This window comes from Amphiura filiformis, chromosome 12, assembly GCF_039555335.1.
Source record: "Amphiura filiformis chromosome 12, Afil_fr2py, whole genome shotgun sequence".
Lineage (NCBI taxonomy): Eukaryota > Metazoa > Echinodermata > Ophiuroidea > Amphilepidida > Amphiuridae > Amphiura > Amphiura filiformis.
In genome coordinates this window covers 12558854-12582278 of record NC_092639.1, presented here as the reverse complement: position 1 = coordinate 12582278, position 23425 = coordinate 12558854, and the positions used below count along the sequence as shown (strand labels likewise).

The 23425-nt window shown below is 37.2% G+C and overlaps 1 protein-coding gene across 1 annotated transcript in view; it reads left to right on the top strand.

The window, feature by feature from the left end:
• The window catches only part of LOC140165808 (protein O-mannosyl-transferase TMTC2-like), an 89673-nt gene that overhangs the window by 52139 nt on the left and 14109 nt on the right, over positions 1–23425 (top strand). Inside the window, 4 exon segments of the mRNA XM_072189130.1 lie at positions 7220–8255; positions 9389–9503; positions 17137–17222; positions 18331–18515. Coding sequence (XP_072045231.1) covers positions 7220–8255; positions 9389–9503; positions 17137–17222; positions 18331–18515 — 1422 coding nt within the window.

The window sequence follows — 23425 nt, the reverse complement described above, 5'->3', positions numbered from 1 at the left end:
ATTATGCTTTTGTGGAGAATATTCCCCTTGCAAAAGTTTAGTGGGATCCTCGCTTCCGCCATCTGCCCACCTATGTTTAATCATGAACTGAAATTGGAAGCTCACATACGAACATGCTCACTTATGATTCATTTATAACTTTTTATAACGTTATGAAATGATTTCTGTATCTTTATTCTTAACAATTTCTTCAACATTCATTGAAATTTAGGGTAAGGAATAAAAATAATGAACAACAATAGAAAATCATATCTTTTTCTTCAGGTCTTGACAGGTCTCGACCAAAAAAACGTTCGAGACCGAGACTTTTGAGGTCCGAGACCGAGACTTTTGAGTTCGAGACCAAGACCTTGATGATCCGAGACCGAGACACTGCAAAACCAGGTCTCGAGATGGTCTCGAGACCGAGACCTGGTCTCGAGACCTACAACACTGCTGCAGACTCTCCCTCTTTCGGTTCTCTTGCATAGACAGAGGATAATATTGACCCCTTTCCCCTCCCATTAATCCCCCATTCCTTGTTTCATGTCTCTTCCCTCTTTTGGTTCTCCCTGCATAGACAGCTTAACAAGAAACTGTTGATACTCATTTGTCTCGGGTACATCAAAGCATTATCATCACTGACTGAACTAAGTGACTGGTCTGAAAACATGGTGCAGTGTCCTTCACTATCTACACTACACATAGGAATCGTCAGTATTTGCCGTCATGATTGAAAATATTTACAAATATGAATAGTATAAGGACTCTATAGCCATATTAATGAAGAAACAAAACCTTTTTTTAGAGAAATAAGGTGGGTCCTTGGTCCAAAAGGCCACTTCGCTGTGGGCCTGCCGATATGCAGGCTACCCTACGAGTCTGCAGGGCCCGTAATTTTTTTCACCAAAGTCGGCAAGGAGGCTCTCGGCTGAGGTTAAAAACTATGAAGCTGTACAAGTGTCACAAATGTGGACCAGTGGAAAATTATTTTTTTGTCAATTTTTAGTTTTGACCTGTGAAAATTGATAAGGGCTTATAAATTTCAAACACAAGGGCCTATAAAGTGGCCCTTAAAGATTTTGGTTTATTTCAAACACTGTAAGTCTGTATTCTGGTTCATACTCAGACAGGTAAAACTTCACAACCTACAAGCAAATGGGCAGTGACATATTCCCTGATTTTGAACTTTCCTTAGATGAATCCTATCAACCAAAATCTGATTCAAATCGCTTCTGTTTCTTTCTGATATTACAGGTCTTTTGGTATAAATTACTTCTTTTTCTTTTTTGACAGATACTATATAAAATCTGATACAGTCTTTTGGTATAAATCACTTTTCTTTTTCTTGCTTGACAGAGTCATTATTAATCATTATCATGTGGTATGCAGTCACATTATGTTCAATAGTTACGCTTATTGTTATAAATAAGCAGAAAAAGTCATCTCTAGACTACTGACGGCACTCTTTGTATCTTTTTCTGCCAACCTAGGTGTTGACCTTCACACGATGTACTTTTGTCATATCGCCATGAAACGATACGAAATCCATACACTTACAGAAGTTTACTTTTCACCGACAGTTTACATGTGAAATTTAGCATATTCCAGAAAGTACAGCTACTCTGGTGTGCAAATATACATGAAATTCAATTTAACGCTATTATTAACACAGTCAATGAGCTATTCCAGTTAAAATACAAACACCCACTGTTGAAGACAAAACTTGAATATTCTACACAGGGGGTGTAGATTTCAAATGTAGTCACTCATTTAGGTAACCCCATTTGAAATTCACATTCCCTGTGTGGGAGATTAAGGTTATGTCTTCCATAGGGGGTGTATGGAATTCAAATGGAGTCACTCATTTAGGTAACCACATTTGAAATTCACACTCCTTGTGTGGGAGATTAAGGTTATATCTTCCATAGGGTGTGTGGATTTCAATCGGAATAGCACAATGTTGCTAACACTGTACTATATCACCTCTTGTACTAAGAACTGTCCATACGAAAACACAGAACCAATATTTAGGTTTTTAGGTAGCGCTTGATAACATTATAAATTGATAAAGTCATTATGTATGCGAAACCATTGTGAGCAAAAGTGCAGTTTGGTGTTGCATTTTATTTTGCATGGGATTGGGATTTATTTGGTTGTAGCCTGTGAGTTTGTTTGTTAGCCATTTTCCAAGTTCAAACTAATACATGTTGGTCTGTTGCACTTTAACCCTAACCGCCTAGGGGCTTTTTGGCGACGGGAAGGAAAAGAAGGAAGGAATAAAGAGAGAAAACAAAGAAAGAAGTTGTTTGCTCTTGGTGGGATTCTAACCCGAGCATGCCAAGCAGTGTTGTAGGTCTCGAGACCAGGTCTCGGTCTCAAGACCTGGTTTTGCAGTGTCTCGGTCTCGGATGTCAAGGTCTTGGTCTCGGAACTCAAAAGTCTCGGTCTCGGACATCAAAAGTCTCGGTCTCAAACGTTTTTTTGGTCGAGACCTGTCGAGACCTGAAGAAAAATATATTATTTTCTGTTGTCGTTCATTATTTATTCCTTACCCTAAATTTCAATGAATGTTGAAGAAATTGTTAAGAATAAAGATACAGAAATCATTTTATAGAAATCAAGTTATAAAAAGTTATAAATGAATCATAAGTGAGCATGTTTGTATGTGAGCTTCCAATTTCAGTTCATGATTAAACATAGGTGGGCAGGTGGTGGAAGCGAGGATCCCACTAAACTTTTGCAAGGGCAATATTCTCAACAAAAGCATAATAGATGAACAAATAGTTGCCCTGTGCAGTGTGCATCTTCTTTTCAGCACGAAAAACACTGTGTTTTGGGCCCAAATGTGGTAAAATTGCTCAATTGCTTCACGCACTGGCCCTTCACACACTAGCCTAATTTTGCCTCCACTGTAGCCAACATTTATGAAATTTTCTCAAAATTTGGAGGAAAAATTGTAAATATTAAGACAAATAGTGTTAAACTGCGGGTCCAAATTTCTTGAAAAGTTGGTACAATGATGGGTTCTCTTTCAAATTCTCAGGGGCACACCAGTACCCATACCCAAACCAAACTTGAGTATCCCCTGGGATTAAACCAAGGTCTCGGTCTCGGTCTCGGAACTTAGAGGTCTCGGTCTCGGAAGGGGTGGTCTTGGTCTCGGAAGGTTTGGTCTCGGTCTCGATCTCGGACGGGCAGGTCTTGGTCTCGGTATCAGTCTCGGACATAGAAGTCTTGACTACAACACTGATGCCAAGCACTGGGTCGGCGACACTTTGCCACGAGTGTGGGGCTTTGCTGGCCAGCGAAACCATGCCTATATATCACTTAGGGTTAAAGGAGTATAATTCAATAAATATGACATAAAACTTTAACACATTGTAAAGTAGTTTTCCATAGTTTATCCATAGCTGTAAGTTTATCCAAATTGATCGGAAATAATTGGAGAACTGGCCCGGGAGAACTGGTTTGTACAATGTATATCTTTGTATGAAGCCCTGAAAACTCATCAAACACATACGCCTAATTAACTCAAGATCTCCATACTTTGTAGATTAATACCAGTTTTTTGGACACACAAGATCAGAAGCTTTCTAGGCTATGGTATCATTGTTATGTGTCCTGAAGTACTCATTGGTCTAGACTGGTTTTCCATATGGGCCCTTTAAAGGAGTATTTTGTGATCCTAACATCCTCTTTTTATGATATTTTTCAGTAGATATCCATGAAAAAACCTTATTTCCAAAATTTCAGTTGATTCTGATTTTGCGTTTGCGAGTTATGCATGATTAGACTGCTCCAAAGGCCACTGTGTTTATACACCAGAACGTAATTCAAATTTTACGATATTTTTGCTAGACAAATTAGTCTGCAAAAAGTTTTCCTGTGGTATAAAAATATCAACTTTTTTTGAGAAAAGTGGGGGATGAGGCTGTAGATCTCGAAATGCCCCTTTAACTAGGATATTCTAAACTTGAAACTTTAAAAACCTTCTTTGGTGACACTCCATATGCTTTGCATTGTGAGCATGCTATTTCAAATTTATTACATGAAGATATTGCTGATGGTTGCCGAATTGATTAGTTTTGATTTCAACAAAGATCACAAATAAACTAAAACATTATCACCTTCTTTTCATCTTCAACATTTCTCACAAATCAAATTTTCATTCAACCAACCACTTTCCAACAGCACAAGCTGAATCATAGCATCCAATAATCCAGAAAAAGTGTCAAATTTACAAGAAATTATAAAGCCAGCTTTTCGTGGTACAAATTGAATTTATTCACACAAATTGGTTGGTAGTGGGACATCGGTCTTAAAAATAACAAGATGTCAGTTATTCAGGTTGAGGTGTGAATATAATAAACACCTGAATATTGGCAAAGGATGGAATATAAAGAGAAACTTGACTTTGATTGTTTAAAATCTGGTGGATACTACATGAGTTTTGTGTCTTGTTTTATTGTCTTCTATTTGGTCATGCCAATATGCAGGGGTATGGCACCCCCCAATCCATGAAGGTTCACTTTTTGATAATTTTTCCAAAACGTCCAAAAGTGGGAGAAAATGGACAAAAGACCACTTTTTAGTGGTATAGCATTCAAAAAGGGGAATTTTATGAGGTAGGTCCACTTTTCACAAAAATACTGTGCAAACGCATTTCACATTCAGAAAAGGTCCACTTTTTGGAAGTTCCCCCCCCCCAAAGAAATCCTGCAAAATAAATCCTGTGTATGGGCCTGTCTTTGGTGAAATCAGACCTTTTGGTGGGATGGTAGTTAACTTTTTTTGCAAAAATCTGCAAACGCACCTTCACATTCAGAAAAGGTCCACTTTTTGGAAGTTTCACTCCCCTGAAACAAATCCTGCGTATATGGGCCTGTCTTTGGTGAAATCAAACCTTTTGGTGGAATGGTAGTTGACTTTACAGAGTAGTTGAAGAAGTCTGTTGTATAAGAACACATCATGATGTAGTGTATTTTGTTCAGACAGGCATGTGTCAAATAGGAAGGTGAAGGCTCAAGTTAGTGTGAACACTTTGAGAAGTTGACACTCAAAAGAGTGAAAATGTAAAGTAAGGAACATTTTGTGAATATTAATCAGGTAATGAATGCTTATAATTGGCTACACTGAACTGGTAAATAGTTTTATATGTTTTCACTAATAGTAAATACTACACTTGTTAGAAATAAGGTGTCCTCGAGCCAAAAGCCCTTGAAAATTTCTTTAGGCCAGCTGCCGGGGGTGGGGGAGGTATTCAGTACAAATGGCCATGCATTGGGGATGTGCTGCAAACATGGGTAGCATTTTTGGCCTTTTGGTATATTAATGACCCTTTTTTAGGCCAATTGTATCTATGGATGGGTCTTGTTTCTAATATTTTCTTTTTTTTTTTTGGAAAATAGCCCAATTTTGTCTCACTGTAGCCAAAATGTTTGGAATTTTCCCAAAATTTGGTGGAAAAGATGTAAAAATTAAGACAATTTGTGTTAAATTTTGAAAAGGTGTATAAATTAAGACAATTTGTGTTAAATTTTGAGTTTTGGTATATCAATGGTTCTTGAAAAATATTATTGGTATATTGATATGGGTCCACTTTCAAATTATCAGCATCACACCCCTACCCAAACTAAACTTGAGCCCCCCCCCCCGATCCCAACGGATGCACTATCCTGCAGGCCCGCCCACATAGGCCTTTAACTTTTTCTACTCTGGTATTTAGTATTATCCGTTGCTGATTGAGAAAGTCAGAAAGTGTCACAGATGTGGACCATTCTAACATTAAAATCTGAAAATGGCATCATATACATTATGTTTCAATTTTGAGTTTGGGGTTTCAGGACCCCAATTTTGACCACTTGGATCCTAAATATTGAACCCCATCAGTAGCTAGTGCTACCCCTGTTCACTTATGAGTCAATCACAACTATCTTTCAAACCAACCTGTGCATATCTTAACATTAGCATTTGCATAACACATAGATCCTATTTCTGTTTTAGGATCTATGCCTGTAGCGCTATAGAAAGTGGCCATCATCTTCTCTTTGTTAGAAATGTTGTCAATCTTCTCGCTATGTTATCACACCTTACCTGAGGTGAGGTATAAATGTCGCCACTCTCAGCATGCCCTAAAATAATTACACTGGTTTGCTATATACATATAGGGGCTACTAATTAGGAAACTCCTACCTGGAATTGTGAAAATATAGATGAAGAGAAACATGATTGTCGTGTGGATAAAGAAAAGAAGGGTTTGAAGGTGGTAGGGATAATGATGATGATGATGATGATGATGATGAAGTTCTCTGTAGGGATGCTATGCTCTGATGGGAAGTATATAGTTGCAAGAGATAAGAACGTCAGGAGTAAGAGTTGATAATTGGAAGTGAAATTTGAAGTTGGGAATGTTGTTTTTGGCTGTCTTCCTCAATGATTTGCATTGTCTTAAGATGGGATGGCGATGATGGAACATTTGGTGGTGTCGTTTTTTATTATGAAGAAATTTGTTTTGAATAAAAGTACTTTTGACAGCTTAGTGCTATCATGAAACAGTAATGTTTTTAGAAACAGACTGAACTTGAAATTCTGTGGGTGCGTAGGTGTTTGCCAGGAAACGAGGACGACACACAGTCACATTTCACAATTAAACCGTGGACCACTCTGCGATGGGTGACTGTCCTTGGGTTTTTGGAGGTCTGCAAACTACCGCAAATGTATCTCTTATGTATTTGCAAAATACATCCTCTATCGTATGTGAGATATAACATCTGTGGTTGTTAGGCTAAATTCCATACACACAAAATACTCAAAAAATACACGAACAAAATGGCAGAAAACGTCCTCGGTATGTTGATTGAGTATGAATTCAGACGATCACGTTTGCAGAGTCCTAAACGAGGTCCACGTTTGGAGGCAATTACATGTGGGGGTGTGTTTATTGGAGTGTGAGGGGGTGTGTTTGTTGGGTGTAGGGGTGTATGTTCATGCTTATTTGTGTGAAGTCTCCATCTTTGTGTTTCAATTATTCCAAGTCTTGTAAAAGATTCACCAGGACTGGTACAGATGTACAAAACTTCAATATTTAGTTGTTCAATTTTTTTATCCAATTATTTCTAACATATTTTGTCCTCCATGTTGATGACTATGTGTAACAAATCTGACGTATAGGCCTATGTTATATGTTCAAAATTAATATCTGAATTGACTTTTTCAAATTTTTCTTTGTGTCTTTCAGACAAAATACAGAAATCTACGAGAAGGAATCATATCTCAACTCGTATGTGGTGGCGCTCTTCTCTCGTTTCGTATCATCTTCATGGGCAGCAAACCGCCTGATTTTGCCCCAGCAGACAACCCAGCAGCAGACTCAGATGACATCCTCACAAGAACTTTAACATTTACCTATCTACCCGCAGTTAATCTATGGATGTTACTTTGGCCTCATATATTAAGCTTTGATTGGTCTATGGAAGCGATACCTTTAGTAACTAGTCTAGGTGATCCTAGAAATCTATCAACTCTTGTATTTTATGGTGGGTTATGTGCAATTGGATTTTATTGCGTTCAACAACTGGATGCATTACAAGACATGAAAAATACTGGTAAAAGGAGGACTTCAAAAACAAATGGAAATTATTTAACATCGTTATCATCACATAAACTTTCTGGGAAAATGAACGGGAATGGGTATGCGGGGAGAATGAATGGTAACCATAGTAACGGTTATGTAGGTAAAATGAATGGTAATGGTCATGCTAATGGTTTAAGACATTCGAATGGTAAAGGAGATCATGGATCTTCTAATGGTATCAGTACTACTAATGGGAATGGTCATCTAAGACACGATGGTTTGAGAAAGAGATCAAATTCAAAGAATCATAATAATCAAAATGGACATAATTCTCAGCTGTCTTTCAATCATGATAATCAGCATTATAAAGCCAATCATAGGACTAGACATCTGAATGTCCTCATCATAAGCCTTGCCTTCATGTTCTTCGCCTTCATCCCCGCATCCAATATGTTCTTTTACGTCGGATTCGTCATAGCAGAACGCATCTTGTACATTCCAAGTGTAGGATTTTGTATGCTGATAGCGACAGCTGTCGATCAAATGCAGAGAAAACTGAGCAGAAATGGGAAGAAAGTTGTGGTCGTCATGGTGATAGTGCATGTGTTGTTGTATAGCTCAAGAACAGTACTGAGGAATTGGGATTGGCATTCAGAAGAGACTTTGTACAGGGCTGGAATTAATGTCAATCCTGCAAAGGGTAAGGATTCATATGTCACTCATTATGGACCACAATAGCCTCATCCCAATGACCTAGTCCAATAACCTCAATTACATAATCATAGTGCAAAATTTGACCTCAAGTTGCAGAGTATGAGTTTTTGTACCCAAATTTTCAGAGGGTATTTAATGAATGTACAAATGTATTGGGGTTTAAAAACTGTGCCCCTGATAGATGAGCCTAGTGACTATGACTCGGTTTGAGCCAAAATAAGACTCATTTCCAGTGGTGTAGTTCGGTAACCTCCATTCAACATTCAGTGCTTGACATTTGACCTCCAGTGGTAGAGGATGAGTTTTTGTATCCAAGTCATTCAAGGGTTGTACCTGATTACTACAAAAGCTGTAATTTCTGTCCTTACAGATACGTAATGAATGATTGAGTCTTGATAGTTTCTCCTGCTCTCAATAAAAGGAGAACTGAAGAGCAAGCTTCAAAAATCACTTATGATTGTCATTGGCAGTGGTGGGAGAAGGGGGGAGGGGGCATTTCCCCCAATTTTTTTTCTTGCCCCCATCCCCACACCCCGGCCCCACACACACTTTTATGGCCTTGTCAGCAGTTTAATATATCAGCCATCTGTTGCAATGTATGCCCTACAGTACACTTCAGTCGCACAATCAAAAGTCGGAGTGAGTAATTTGAATTTCTGCAGCTAATTGTCCTGGAAATCAACCTTATAAACATAAATTGGGGGGAGCTCATATTTTATGCTGATGTATTATAACGTAATTTCATAAACCAATAGGGTGATGCTATATGCTGATGTCAACACCAAATTTCAGGGCTTGCGTGCTTCATGCGACCAGGGGACACCCCTCCCACACGCACCACTCTCTGCGCGAATGTAGCCTGTACCCTCATCCTCCAATGTTTAAAATCTTCCTAAGCCTATGCCACATTATTCACACTTTTTGTAACAACTACAAAAATCTTCTCTAGATAACAAATTATCCCTTAAATTGTTCAGTTTAGCTAGACCATTTTTAGTTTTACTAGCTTTAACATTGATCGTTTAATATGTCATTATTTAGCTGTGGGGGAACTTTTATACCGGAAAGTTTCAATTTGAAAGGATTAAATCCAATGTCATCTTTTCTCTCCTCATTTAGCATGGGGCAACTTGGCCAACATCCTCAAGTCTCAGGGCAACGAGAGACAAGCGGAACAAGCCTACCGCAATGCTCTGAGTTACCGTGGCAACATGGCCGATGTTCATTACAATCTGTGAGTAGATGAGACATGTGATATATGTCATTGTAACTTAAAACAAACATTATTGGAATCGGTATCATCACAATCTCAGAGGCTTAGTTCAGTCATCTATGTGTAACTGAGAGTTTACAGAGTTAAACCCTGCCTGTTTTGGGTATGATAACAACAACACGTACCGGGGTTACCCTATTAATAACACTATTTCAGCACTGCAAGTCTACAGGTTTTACACATTGCAAGTCAGGTGTTACTCCTGCTAGGTATGTCCTTTTTTTCCTGATGAAAGTCTAGAATGGTATCTTCTCATGTTTGTAGCTAACTCTATAAAGACATTGTAGTAATCCAAGACCTTTTTCTCAAAGGCCATGATAACTAAGTTCAGTAGATCTTCTAGATTTGTCCAGGGTATAGGGTGTACAGACAGCCAGATGGTACCCTGATTCATTGGAACTGGCTACAGTGTTACATGGAAAGCAAAATTAAACTTCTACGCTACTCAAATTTGGTACACTCACCAGAGCGCTTTCACCAGATCAACCGCCGTCAGAATGTTACATTTTTTTCAAAATTATGTAGGACGTAAGATCGGAAGGAAAAAGTCTATACATACTTGTGAAATAAAATTGCATGATGGTTCCAAGTAAATCAAATGAACTGATGGTTCAAATACTTGAAGTATGCATTCAGGGCTTAGTCAATACACTCAAAAATTGAACGGTTAAAAGGAGAAATATCTATGACATTATTCTTTGCTCCATCAAATTACTTGGCAGGCCGGATCTGGCCTACAGGCACTGTGTTGTTCACCCCTGGTTTAGAGGAAAGCAAGTGAACTAGTGGGATGATGCTTGATTATAGTTCATGGTACTGTGGTATGGAAGGGAGACTGTATCGGCAGATATTGGGCTATTCTGGGTGTAATCCTTACACCCTCTGTGGAAGACACAACCTTATACAGGGAGTGTGAATTTCATTTGAAATCTATACCCCTGTGTATGCAACCTGGCAAAGGATATTAAGAGTGGTCATAACCCTGGAATTATGGAAACTTTGGGGTCTCATAACTTCTAAATTGTTGGTCTAAAGTATACATATTTAAAACTTGATTTTTGACTTGATGAATGTGGGAGGTCAAAGTTGATCAACTTCACCCAAAATATTTGTGAAATCAGGCTTTTGTGTGATTTTGGGGTACAATTTACTGTTTTTAACCATTTTTGGTGCAAATTTCTCAAAGTTGATCAAAATAAAAAATAAATAAAAAAAACTGGTCCTAGATATTTTTATGTAGTTTTTAAAAATTAATAACATTTATTTTTTTACTCAAGAAATTTGTTACGGTAACCGAAAAAACAACAAAAATTGGGCCGAAAAACCTGTTTTGGGGGATTTTCTCCAAAACTTGGCATTTTTGCCCAAATTTGGCCTCACAGATAGATTCATCAACTCATTTCAATTCTAAATATGTATACCTTTATATACTTAGAAGTTATGAGGCCCAAACGTTTCCATAATTCCAGGGTTAAGACCACCCTGAAGGTCATGTCTTCCATGGGGTGTAAGGATATCAACAGGAATAGCCCTAAATCAGCAGAGATTTTGAGATGAAATGAAGAAAACACTTGTAGCTAGATAGAGGACATATCATCAGTAGACAGTGAATGTCACAAGTGCATGGCTATGTCATTCAATTGGCTACAAATGTGGGGGAAATTACAGAACCAATATACTATCTTGTCTGGATGATGTTTGGAGAAACAATGTTTTTAAGACCCTGGGTGCGCCAGGTTCACAGACACTTTGTAGTGTAACTTGAAGTGGAAATAATACTTTGTGAAGTGTGTTTTTAGAGTTCAAACTTGCCAGGTTATATACCTGGGGTTAGATACTGAGTTTGTGTGTCTGAAAATTTAGAGTGATTTTATTACCTAGCTGGGGGGTTTACACCCCCCAGCTAGGTATTGTAATCGTTCGGGTTCTTCCGCTGGCAACAAACCACTGTAATCTTCCCGTTTTCTTCCGCTGGCAACTAAGTGAAATTGCACATGTTTTTGTACTTTATGCACCAAACCCTCTATCTTTTTAACCAAATATCCCACAGAGTTGTGCGATATGTCAAACTTTTCCTCTGGTCATAAGGAACAAAAAGTCAGTGGTCACATCTCTGTAGGATCATTGGTTAATGAGATATAGTCACTTTTTTGTACTTTATGCACCAAACCCTCTATCTTTTTAACCAAATATCCCACAGAGTCGTGCGATATGTCAAACTTTTCCTCTGGTCATAAAGAACGAACAAGTCAGTGGTCACATCGCTGTAGGATCATTGGTTAATGAGATATAGTCACTTTTTTGTACTTTGTGTACTTAACCCTCTATCTTTTTAACCTAATATCCCACAGAGTTGTGCGATATGTCAAAATTTTCCTCTGGTCATAAGGAAAAAAAAAGTTAGTGGTCACATCTCTGTAGGATCATTGGTAAATGAGATATAGTCACTTTTTTGTACTTTGTGTACCTAACCCTCTAGCTTTTTAACCAAATTTCCCACAGAGTCGTGCGATATGTCAAACTTTTCCTCTGGTCATAAAGAACGAAAAGTCAGTGGTCACATCTCTGTAGGATCATTGGTTAATGAGATATAGTGACTTTTTGTACTTTGTGTACTTAACCCTCTATCTTTTTAACCAAATATCCCACAGAGTTGTGCGATATGTCAAACTTTTCCTCTGGTCATAAGGAACAAAAAAGTCAGTGGTCACATCTCTGTAGGATCATTGGTTAATGAGATATAGTCACTTTTTGTACTTTATGCACCAAACCCTCTATCTTTTTATCCAAATATCCCACAGAGTCGTGCGATATGTCAAACTTTTCCTCTGGTCATAAAGAACGAAAAAGTCAGTGGTCACATCTCTGTAGGATCATTGGTTAATGAGATATAGTCACTTTTTTGTACTTTGTGTACTTAACCCTCTATCTTTTTAACCAAATATCCCACAGAGTTGTGCGATATGTCAAACTTTTCCTCTGGTCATAAGGAACAAAAAGTCAGTGGTCACATCTCTGTAGGATCATTGGTTAATGAGATATAGTCACTTTTTGTACTTTATGCACCAAACCCTCTATCTTTTTAACCAAATATCCCACAGAGTCGTGCGATATGTCAAACTTTTCCTCTGGTCATAAAGAACAAAAAAGTTAGTGGTCACATCTCTGTAGGATCATTGGTAAATGAGATATAGTCACTTTTTGTACTTTGTGTACTTAACAATCTATCTTTTTAACCAAATATCCCACAGAGTCGTGCGATATGTCAAACTTTTCCTCTGGTCATAAAGAACATACTGCAGTTACTGTCCGTTTTCCTATACACAATACACAGTGCTCTTTCCCATTGACGCGTGACCTTTACAAATAGCCCTACGTTAACAGTATGGGGATATGACTAGTTAACGTCGCTGTGTGAAAAATAACCGGCCAATATTAAAAGTACTCTTCTAAAGTTCTAGAAAATATAGTTTTTAACATGTCCTAAATTTTAGCTAATTTAGATGTTTGGAAATATTCGTACTTTGGTGTTTTAGTTAATGTTATAGGTAATAGTACATTGCCTAGTTAACGTCGCTGTGTGAAAAATAACCGGCCAATATTAAAAGTACTCTTCTAAAATTCTAGACAATATAGTTTTGTAACATGTCCTAAATTTTTAGCAAATTTAGATGTTTGGAAATACTGTACTTTGGTGTTTTAGGAAGGATATGTAAACGACAGATAACACCAAAAATATGAAGAAATTATTTCTAAACCGTGTTAAGTCAAAAATCATTATGTTGCTCATTTTCAAGAATGCTGGTTTACAAAAAGCACGACATTGTCTGATTTCGTGAACAAAGCCACACATAACATTGTTTCCTTTCGTTTCCTTTATAATCGGTTACCCAACTGAAGCTATGAATACCATCTTTATTGCGATATCGCACATGAAAACAGTCACTTGTGCACAACCAGAGAAGATCCGATTTAATCAGTTGAGCTGTTTCAATGAGTGTTATCTTGGTTTAATAGCTTTTAATGGGGTTAAGTCCTGCAAAGGTCGAGATGAATTCTACTGTAGACATGACTGCATCATGACAAAAAAGTCAGTGCTCACATCTCTGTAGGATCATTGGTTAATGAGATATAGCACTTTGTGCATTTAACCCTCTATCTTGTTAACCAAATATACCACAGAGTCGTATGATATCTGATATGTCAAACTTTACCTCTAATACGTGAAGACGGCCTGATTGGCGCGAGGTTCATATCGGTGCGTATGCACCAAATATGTATCTTGTAAACCTTAATAAGTTTTGCCTTGCCTTGCTTCGTAATCCTGTTTGGGCTGGACAAAATTTTTTTCCACTTTTCCCCAGTTTCCCTAGGTATTTCGTCTTTAAGCTTACTGATATACAGGGATTGAATACGAGTGTCACGGCCCTGGTTAGTGTGCATTCAAATCAGAGATCCCTGTTCAAGGCCATCTTACTTAGCCGTCGGAAATGATTGCAAATTACCCCGGGCAAATTACACATTTGTAATCATTTTGACCACAAAATATGATGTGAAAACACAGGTAAGCAATGAGAACAAGTCCTCAAACATTTGAAATTTGTAGCTTACTACAACCTGATGATGTACTCATCCCAGGCAAACCTTAGTTAACACATTTGCTAGTCAGCCAAATTCGCCGACAAAATGCAAATCAAGGGGTGACACTAAATTCACGGTTGTTCTATTAGCAACGCAAAATCTATGAAAAATTCAGCTGGTTTACTAGCTAGAAAGTGAGGCCAGTTATCGATCCGTTATAGCTCGTTATGAATAATTCATGTTCGACCCCTTTGATCATGTTAATTGAGTTTCGCAAATAACAACGTTGTTAGTTTTGCGAACTTTGCCTGTTCAATGAGAGTATAGCGCCCCCAATACATCTGGGCACAAACCAGGCGAAAACGATCCAGTTTAATGAAATGGCGGACGGGTATTCCCATCAGGCACCAGTGATATGTTTTTTTCAAAGAAAGTCTACTAATTTGATATGAAATGACATTTTGCAATTTGCAAAGTCAAAATTAGGACTTGCTGGCAATAATATGAAGGAAATATGTGACAGAGGCAATGTGGGAAATACAAGTATTTAAGTAAGAGGTACAGGGCTCAAACTCGTGACAACTCATGACCAGGAGTGAATTATGGAACATCTTGCAGGGGTCTGGTCAAAGGTCATCTGGGTCAAATCTTAGAATTGCATTTTCTGGACATCTGTGAGGAGTACAGGACTCAAAACTCGGTGACAACAAACCTCATGACAGGGGAACATTTTTGGAACATTTTGCAGGGGTCAGATACCTCCACAACACCAACATGCCCCAGCTAGGTTTGTGGTCTATGACCACCATTTGCCTCTAGTTTCATTTTGAGATTTTAAATTTGAATTTGGAGGTATATGCATGCAGTGTTTATATGAGAGAGTGCTGCTATCACTAGGGGCATAACCTGAGAAGTGCTTACCAAGGATTATATGAATTGCATGTAATTTTACAAACATATTGAGAGTACAACGTACAAACACAGATTTAGCCCAAGCTAAAAAAATTGTACACAAAAGCAAATTTGTAGTGATCAGGTTTTAAAATACAATTTGTTGGAAATTGTTACAAAACATGCAACATCCATCTCATTAAATATGCAACATCCATCTCATTAAATATGCAACATTAATTAAAACTCATCAAGAATAAATGAATAAAGCCAATGCTGACAGGCTATCCTAATCCATTTATAAGCATTTTACATTTCATTTCTAAGCTGAGGCGGTGAAAAAAGCAACCCTGTTTTATGGGCGAATGGACTTTGCAAGTAGGGTCAGTCAGTCAATTTTTTTTTAATAGGGAGGCTAAAATGACCCTAAAATATCACAGAAAGCTTGAGAATTCTGCATAAATTTGATGATTTTTTGCAAAACATATTTTGAAAATGTTCTGAATGTTTTTCAAAACTTTTCAGTCAAAATCAATAAATTTTGGTTATTTTGACATGATTTTAGCAAAAAGAAAAAAAAAATTCCCAAAACATAAAATCTGGGTTGGTAGGGCGGTCGCCTAAGCAACATTTATTGCTTTAACAGTATGGACTCAATTACTGGAAAACAAATCATTTGCAAAGATGTTTGCTAGCTAAGATTAAGTAACAGAGAAAAGAGATAGTGCAATGAATATTTTAAACATCATCTATTTTGGCTTGTTAAGGAAGTAAGGACAAATTGAGGTAATTTTAAGGGTCCGACATCTCAAGCCAGTGTTGCCTAACTGAGTCTACTTGTTTGAGGTAAACCCTAACCGCCTAAGGGCTTTTTGGCGACGGGAAGGGAAAGAAGGAAAGAAGAAAGAGAGAAAAGAAAGAAAGAAGTTGTTTGTTGTGGGTGGGATTCGAACCGAGACCCCTCGCATGCTAAGCGGGTCAAAATTGACAAATGTCCCCTAATTGAAGAAGCATAAGGTTTGAAAAAAAAAAAAAAAAAAAAAAATTTCCCACTTGAGGGCAACACAACAATATTTTCTTTTGGCCTTATCACCTCTGCAATTGATTTTTGGATCCTATTTTTTAACAAAAATCCAAACAAAAAATTCATGATATTGGTCCAAATGAGCTATTTTTTACAGATAAAGCAGACTGTTTGCAGATTTATGGGGGGGGGGGCATCGCCCCTTGGCTACGGGCCTGGGCACATATTTGTTGAGCAGTATTGGAAGTTGCCCATTTGGGCTACTAAACCATAGACCTGGCAACTCTGTTTTAACTTGTGCATGTTTTGTATCACCTGTAAATTTTACACAACATCTGCCATTCATAATTGCCTTATTTATCATCTACTTTGTTCTTTATCTATAAACCTGTTTTGTATTATGCCTGTAAGTGATTCAAATTTCCTCATTTATTGAGTAACAATTATATTATCCATCATAGTTATTTTTAATTTTGATATCAATGACCCTGATTTGACAGTAGATTAGGTGGAAATGACCTGAAGTATTTGTCTTAAATCTTGTATACAGACTTGAATTAGACAATAGTAACTGCGGCGCCATCTATTTTGAGGTCAAAACCCGACAATTTCACACAATGACCTCAAAGTAGATGGTACAAAGTTATTTATTGTCATTCATTACCGTCGTATCTAATATTTTGAACAAATCAAAATGGCATTTTATGTTATTTTATGCCATAAAACACTGTTAAATATAAACAGTTTTAATCATTGTTATAACCTACCCTACAAAAAAAAATCGACCAGGCGAACTAGACATTTGCGCCAACAACAAGAGCTACCAAGCACAGAAGCGAGGCAGCATTGCATGGGTGAGTGCGTTGCCATAATGCTTAGCGTATATACATACACATGCGCGCAGAAGTCATTGTAGGGCCTATCGGTGTGTTCCAAGAGTCATTGAGAGTTATTAATGACCGCGCAATAAGTGCGCGGTCAGGCAATCAATCTCTTTTGATTGGATCGCACTTACTGCGTATAATAATAAGGTTATGAATGATATTTAAAATACAAATTAAATTTTGAATTGCTATTTTTGGTGTTTTAATTTGACAGAGGGATACTGCTCCAAGAAGCCAAGCGATATACAGAAGCCATAGAAAGCTATGAGACCGCCATCAAATGCAGACCACGAATGTCCAGTAAGTTATTGAAGAGATTCATCAGGAATTCAGAAATCAGATTTAAGAAATTTCACAGTAAAATTCCAAGAAACACTTGGTTGTTTTCCGTACAGTTTCGACAATCCTATCTGTTGCCTTTCTCAGTGGTGAATGTCAATTGATGGAATGATGTCAGCACCAGATGGATAAGAGAGTCTATCTTGATCCAAAGGAGATCAGAGCAAAATTTAACCCTAACTTGCCAAAAGCCACAAAAAGCTACAGCAGCAATTCACTGCAAATGCAAGTATTCCACGTGATGCGATTGCATCATCATGCAAAAGCACATATGGACACAGAAAGCTTGGCCGGCCAATGTAATCCCCCTGTGGCAAGGTATGGTTGTCCCTGTGGCTTGCACCTGAGGGGTCGGGGTCTTCATCCTTCCTTCCTCTCCTCCAAAAAGCCTCCGTGAAGTTAGGGTTATCGGAGAGCCTTATGAACGGCGACAAATGGGCATTCCAACTTAAGTTCATCCATCAAAGGATCGATTGGCATTCACCATTGAGAAAGACAAAAGATAGAATTGCTGAAACTCTCTCTCACCCTGATCCAATGTTGGTGGATGTGCTTTTGATTATGGGTTTTATAGTCCCTCCAGCATTGCTTGAAAAAACAATTTTGAAGAGAAGTGGAAAAATACCCATAAAAGATAGGAATTGTTGTTTTTACTATCTTCTTCCATCATAGATGATGGCCAAGTCCATATTTGAGAGTGGATGTTGTGTAATTTTTATGTCGGAAAAATACATTTTTATGTTTTCTCAAAAATTGTTAATATTCTGTCATTCCAAAGATTAAGGTGCACATCATTTCCTCACAAAAAACTTTTTCCCTCTAAACATGCTCCTTCTTGTTTCCTAGAAGACAGGAGGACAATTTCAGTGTTGAGTTACAGCTAAAAGCTCAATCCAGACTCCACAGGAGTGTGATTCATATATCTTGCTCTCAAGGAAGACTCTCCAAGATATCATCAGGAGAGTCATTTGTAGCTCACCTGAATTTTCATATCTCAGACCCATGTCCCCACCCAGTATACAATATTTGAATTGGTTTCTATGTCTCTTGACTTTTCTTCCATTTCTAGTGGCACATCTGAACCTGGGTATAGTATACAGTGCAGTAGGCAGGGACGCTGAGGCAGAAGCGGTCTATCGTCATGTAGCAACGATGGATGATTCCGGATTGAAAGATCCGAAGAATCAGATGCATGGTATCATCTCATCATTATTCAATCTGGGAAGATTACTGCATGATCAAACCAGATATGAGGTGAGAATTACAGTCAATTAACCCCATGAGAACTACCTGCCTATTGGTCAAAAAGGAGTTTTCATTATCAATTGGACCAATCAGCAACATTGTTGGAATAATTTCACAACCCCCAAAAAAATTGGGGTGAATTATTTGCGTAATTCCATTCTGATTGATGATTGAAATGAAGATATCATGTAATTGACAATCAGAGGCAATGTTAGATCGGCAGGTAGTGCTCAAGGGGTTAAAGGGGCATGATCCAATATTTCCATGAGGCTTACCATTAAAATAATATGTTTTCAAATTTTGAGTTGTATTAACTCCATACACTTCCGGTGTGGGTACCACAATTCCCCACGTTTTTGTTCACAAAACATCTAAAAGAAACATCTCCAACATCAAATTTACTAGGGTATTGAGAAAAACATTATCTGATCAATCGGCAAGCAACCCATGTGACGTCATCAAAATCCGTCACAAAGATTGCTGATAACAACTAGAAACACCACCTCTCACCAAACCAGAGTGAACAAGATTCCTAATAGGAATCAAAATGTTTCTATTGATCAAAATGTTTCTATTGAGTACCTGTTTAAGATACGTATTTGGATATGATTTGAGAACATTTGCTTTCCAATACTTCACTTGTTTTGGTACATTTTGCAGTAGAACGTTTAAGTTCATTTAAGTTCATTTTAATGAACTTTTAAGTTCATTTTAAGTTTGTTTTATTTAAAATATATTGAGAAACTACTGTACTTTTGCTCTATTATATCATGAACACAAAACACACTGATTTACTAAATTAAAGTCTTGAAACTTGAAAGACCAACTATTTTCTGTTGTTACTAATTTTGAGGGCATGAACACAATTTCATGATTGTATAGCAAAGTTTGATATGAAAAAGAAAATTGTTCGATTGTTTGCCAAACAAATTGTCAAAGCATGGTACAGTTTAATTCAGTGCAGTGACAGTTACAAATGAGTAGATAGATATCACTTGATTGAAGCCTTTGTCAGGTGAATTGTATTAAGTCATCATGTTATGGCAGGAATCCTTACTCATTAATCTTAGGGGATAGCTAAGTGTCAAAACTTGTATTGGGTTAAACCTAGTGAATAGATGTAACAATTTGGATGACTGAAGCCATAGACAGTCTATTGAGGCTAATTTGCTTTGACCAATTTTAGCTTTGAATTTGACCTTATGTGGGAAAAATATAGATATGCTTGAGTAAATACACGTTTAGTGTGTTTAATTCTGAATATCTCAACTTGCTCTTTTCTCTAGTAATTCAGTGAATAATAATTTTATGTTTATCATTAAATGTATTTCTTGTTGTACACTACTGCTTTTTAAAATTTTGATTCTAGCATTGAATGTATTGAGAAAAAGGAGTTTGTATATTTCAAATCCACAGATTCCATATAGAGCTTTCATTGGGCTTATAATTTCATCATGGTTTCTTCTTACTGAAATGCTAAGGCTGATTGCTGTAGATATCAGAGCTTACCTTACTGATGTGCTAGCTAAATGGTTTAAAGCCCTGTATATCAGGAGTCCAATTTGGCTCAGTGGTTCCGGTATGTGCCTTGCATGCACAAGGTCCCAGGTTCAAATCCCGGCATGGGTGGATATCTTAGAATTTGATTCCAGGGTTTATTCACTTTTGCATATTATGTGATTTTTGTAATTCAATGCTTAATATGTTCTTGTAGGCAATGCATGTTTTCTTCTTCCAAATTAGTTTGAAATATATATTAAGAAATGTATCATTCATTGATCTCGCAGCGAGAATGTACTGTATAAATGTTTATTTGTACCAGTGTATGATGTGAGAGCCTCTTACCCTCTGTGTATTTGATATAGCATAGTTGATAGAGCATTGGACCAGTACACTGAAGGTCCCAGGTTCACTGAATAGTCAGTGAACACTCCATCATTTGTCTTGTGCAGCAAGAGAAGTTGCAATTTAATTAAAGGAACAAGCATACATCATTTGACATTTCAAAATGTCAAATTATACAAAATGTTTTATATGCTCTTCATTCATGCCACATAATATTTGTGTTGATGAATAGTAGACTTTATCTGAAACATAAGTTATTCTAGTCACGATTAGTAGAAGTCAAATTCAAGTTTGCCACAAGCATATCTCACTTGTTATGACCAGGGAAAGGAATAGTAACAATGCTCCCTTTGACCTGGATTGGACATATATGATGCTACTGAATCCATACAGGATTGATGATATCTATAGACTCAAACAACTTAGAATGATGTGGGAGAGTGTGGTGCAATGGTTAGGGTACTGGCCTTTAGTGCATGAGGTCCCGGGTTCAATTCCCGGCGGTGGCGATTTGCTGGGATATTGACTTGGAAAAAAAAGTCTGAAATTAACTGGCAACTTCTGTAGATTAAATTCAGACTTCCGCTCTCCCCATGGTTCATTTAGAATTGGGTAAATGAATCCTGAAAGTACTCCGTCCTTTGGAGGGGATGTTAAGCCGTCGGTTCCGTGTGCAGAGAGCCATACCTGTACATGTATTTCGCTTCAATAGAGGCTTTCTTGGGTTATCCAGGGTTGTCAAAACCCGAACAAATCAAATCAAAAAATGTTGATCAATTAATCAAAATGCCAAGAAATGTGGGGACTCAACTTCAGATTGATTTAAACAATTTGTTTTCATGTAGAACTTTGTTAGAATGTGAGAATACCCTTGATAACTGTAATATTCATTTTAAAAACCTCTTCCAGGCCTATAGCAAGGATGTCAAGGTGCAGATTGGTGAAGTAAACTTTTTTTGGAAACTTTGGGTACTATTTTGAGTTGTTTACCCTATAGTATTGACTTCATGTAAAGTGTTGACATTTAAGGTACATTTTAACTTATTCTGAAAAGTAAACATTCTTCGGAAGAGATCCATGCCCCATTCCCCCTCCCTCACATACACATTTTAGCTACAGGCCTTCACCAAAGTCTGTCTTCAAAATTCATAGCCATAAAAAAAGTGTTTGTTTGCCCAAACATGGGGTAGAAAGGAGTGGGTCGGTAGGTTGATTTTTTTGGTCTTAGATCTGTACACATGTTGCAGCAAGCGAGGTAAGAGAATATATACAACATTCAGCCTTACATTTTGTACTTTTGTCAAACTTTAATGTATTTCAACCTTACCACATAAAGTTTAATCTCTTTGAAAACAAAATCTTGATAAAAATTCAGCATAAATTCAGTATAAATGCATGCTTGTTGCAAGGGTGACGGGCTGGAAGACCAGACCATACTTGTCATGCTTGGTTCTCTATATTGATGTTGATTGATGGTGAAATATTGTTGGGAGGGCTAAATGGGAAAAATGAAAGCTGTGATTGCCAGGAATATTAACTTTTAAGTGTCATTTGGTATTTTTTATAGGAAAAAAACCATTATTTTATTTATTTTTATAGCATTGTTTAAAAAAAAAAAAAGGTGTGATGTTTTTTGATTTTTTGGGTTGGCCATGTCTGGGCAAACAAACACTTTTTTTGGCCTAAGAGCTCATAAGTCTTAGGTAACCTTGGTATGTTGGCCAAAATCTACATAAAAAGTGAACAATCTCACACCTATGTAATCTTGATTCTTCATAAAATGTCAATACATTAATATTTTATGTGCTGTCAATATAGGCTTCAAGCTCCAAAAATCCTAGTTTTGAGATATTTTCTCAAAATATCAAGAGCTATCTTAAGAACTACTGAACCAATACTAGGCTTGTTTGTACTCATGTTAATGCATTTTTCATGCAGATTCCAAATATGGTCATGAAAATTTACATTTCTGAAATTTTTGAATTTTAAAAATTTTTTTTATTCATTTCGTCTGCAGTCGACACCCGCGTGGATAGGGTTAAGATCCTAAAATTGGCCAATTCTTGAGATGGACATGCTGTGTGGACATCTCTTAACTGTTCCTATTCATCCCTTTCATTGGTCAGTTTCCGGTGAGAGGGAGAATACAGGTGTGATGTAGATAATTCAACATTTATGATGAAATTCTATCCCTTGGGGGAGGGGCACCCAGCCTTCTTTGTGGTGGGGGAAATTAGTTGACTTACTATTTTTTAAAGTATGGTTTTTCAAACTGACCGATTGCTGAGTTTGCAGATTGTTGACTGTTTAGGGGCTAAAATTGGACAAAAGTGTAGCATATATTTTGGCAGAATTTGGTGGAAAAGATTGCTGAAGTTTATGGGGACTTTGATTAGTCTTTGTCATAGCCTTTGAAACTGATAAACTGCCAGCATTTGCAACCTGTGCAGGAGTATAGCTAGGTAAAAATTAAGCTTTATACATTGTCTTAATAATTTAGTGCTCTAATTTCTCTTAGATTTTAAGGCTTGTAATAGAGAATCACTTGAGTGATAACACTGTGTGCCCCATTCTTTATGAATGGCCCAACCATCTGTCTAAGGGTAAATGACCTCTTGGAAGCGCAAAGCAATCTCATTCCGACTTGAGCGTCAGTACATGATAAAAGTATTATGAATAATTCATGCGTCAGAGATGGTACAACAACATATCCAAGCTTAGGCCAGTTTTGATTGATTTGATAGAGTAAAACAAACATGTTGTCTTTGGTAAAATGCTGCATGCAAGATGGTTTTTTTAATGGCAATGGTCATTGCATGCCAGTGGCCACCATATCTACAGGGGATTTAATTTTGAAGTTTTCAGTCCTCACTTTGTACTATAAGTACCGTACTGACGCGAGTATAGTCCCACCTTCGAGTAAAGTCCCACCCCCAAATTTTCGAAAAATTTCAGAAATTAAAAAAAAAAAAAAAAAGTGTATTCATGTCATACTCTATTAATGATATCAAAATGCATTCAAATTCAATGAATTTTGAAATCATTAATAGACTATGACATGAAAACAAATTATC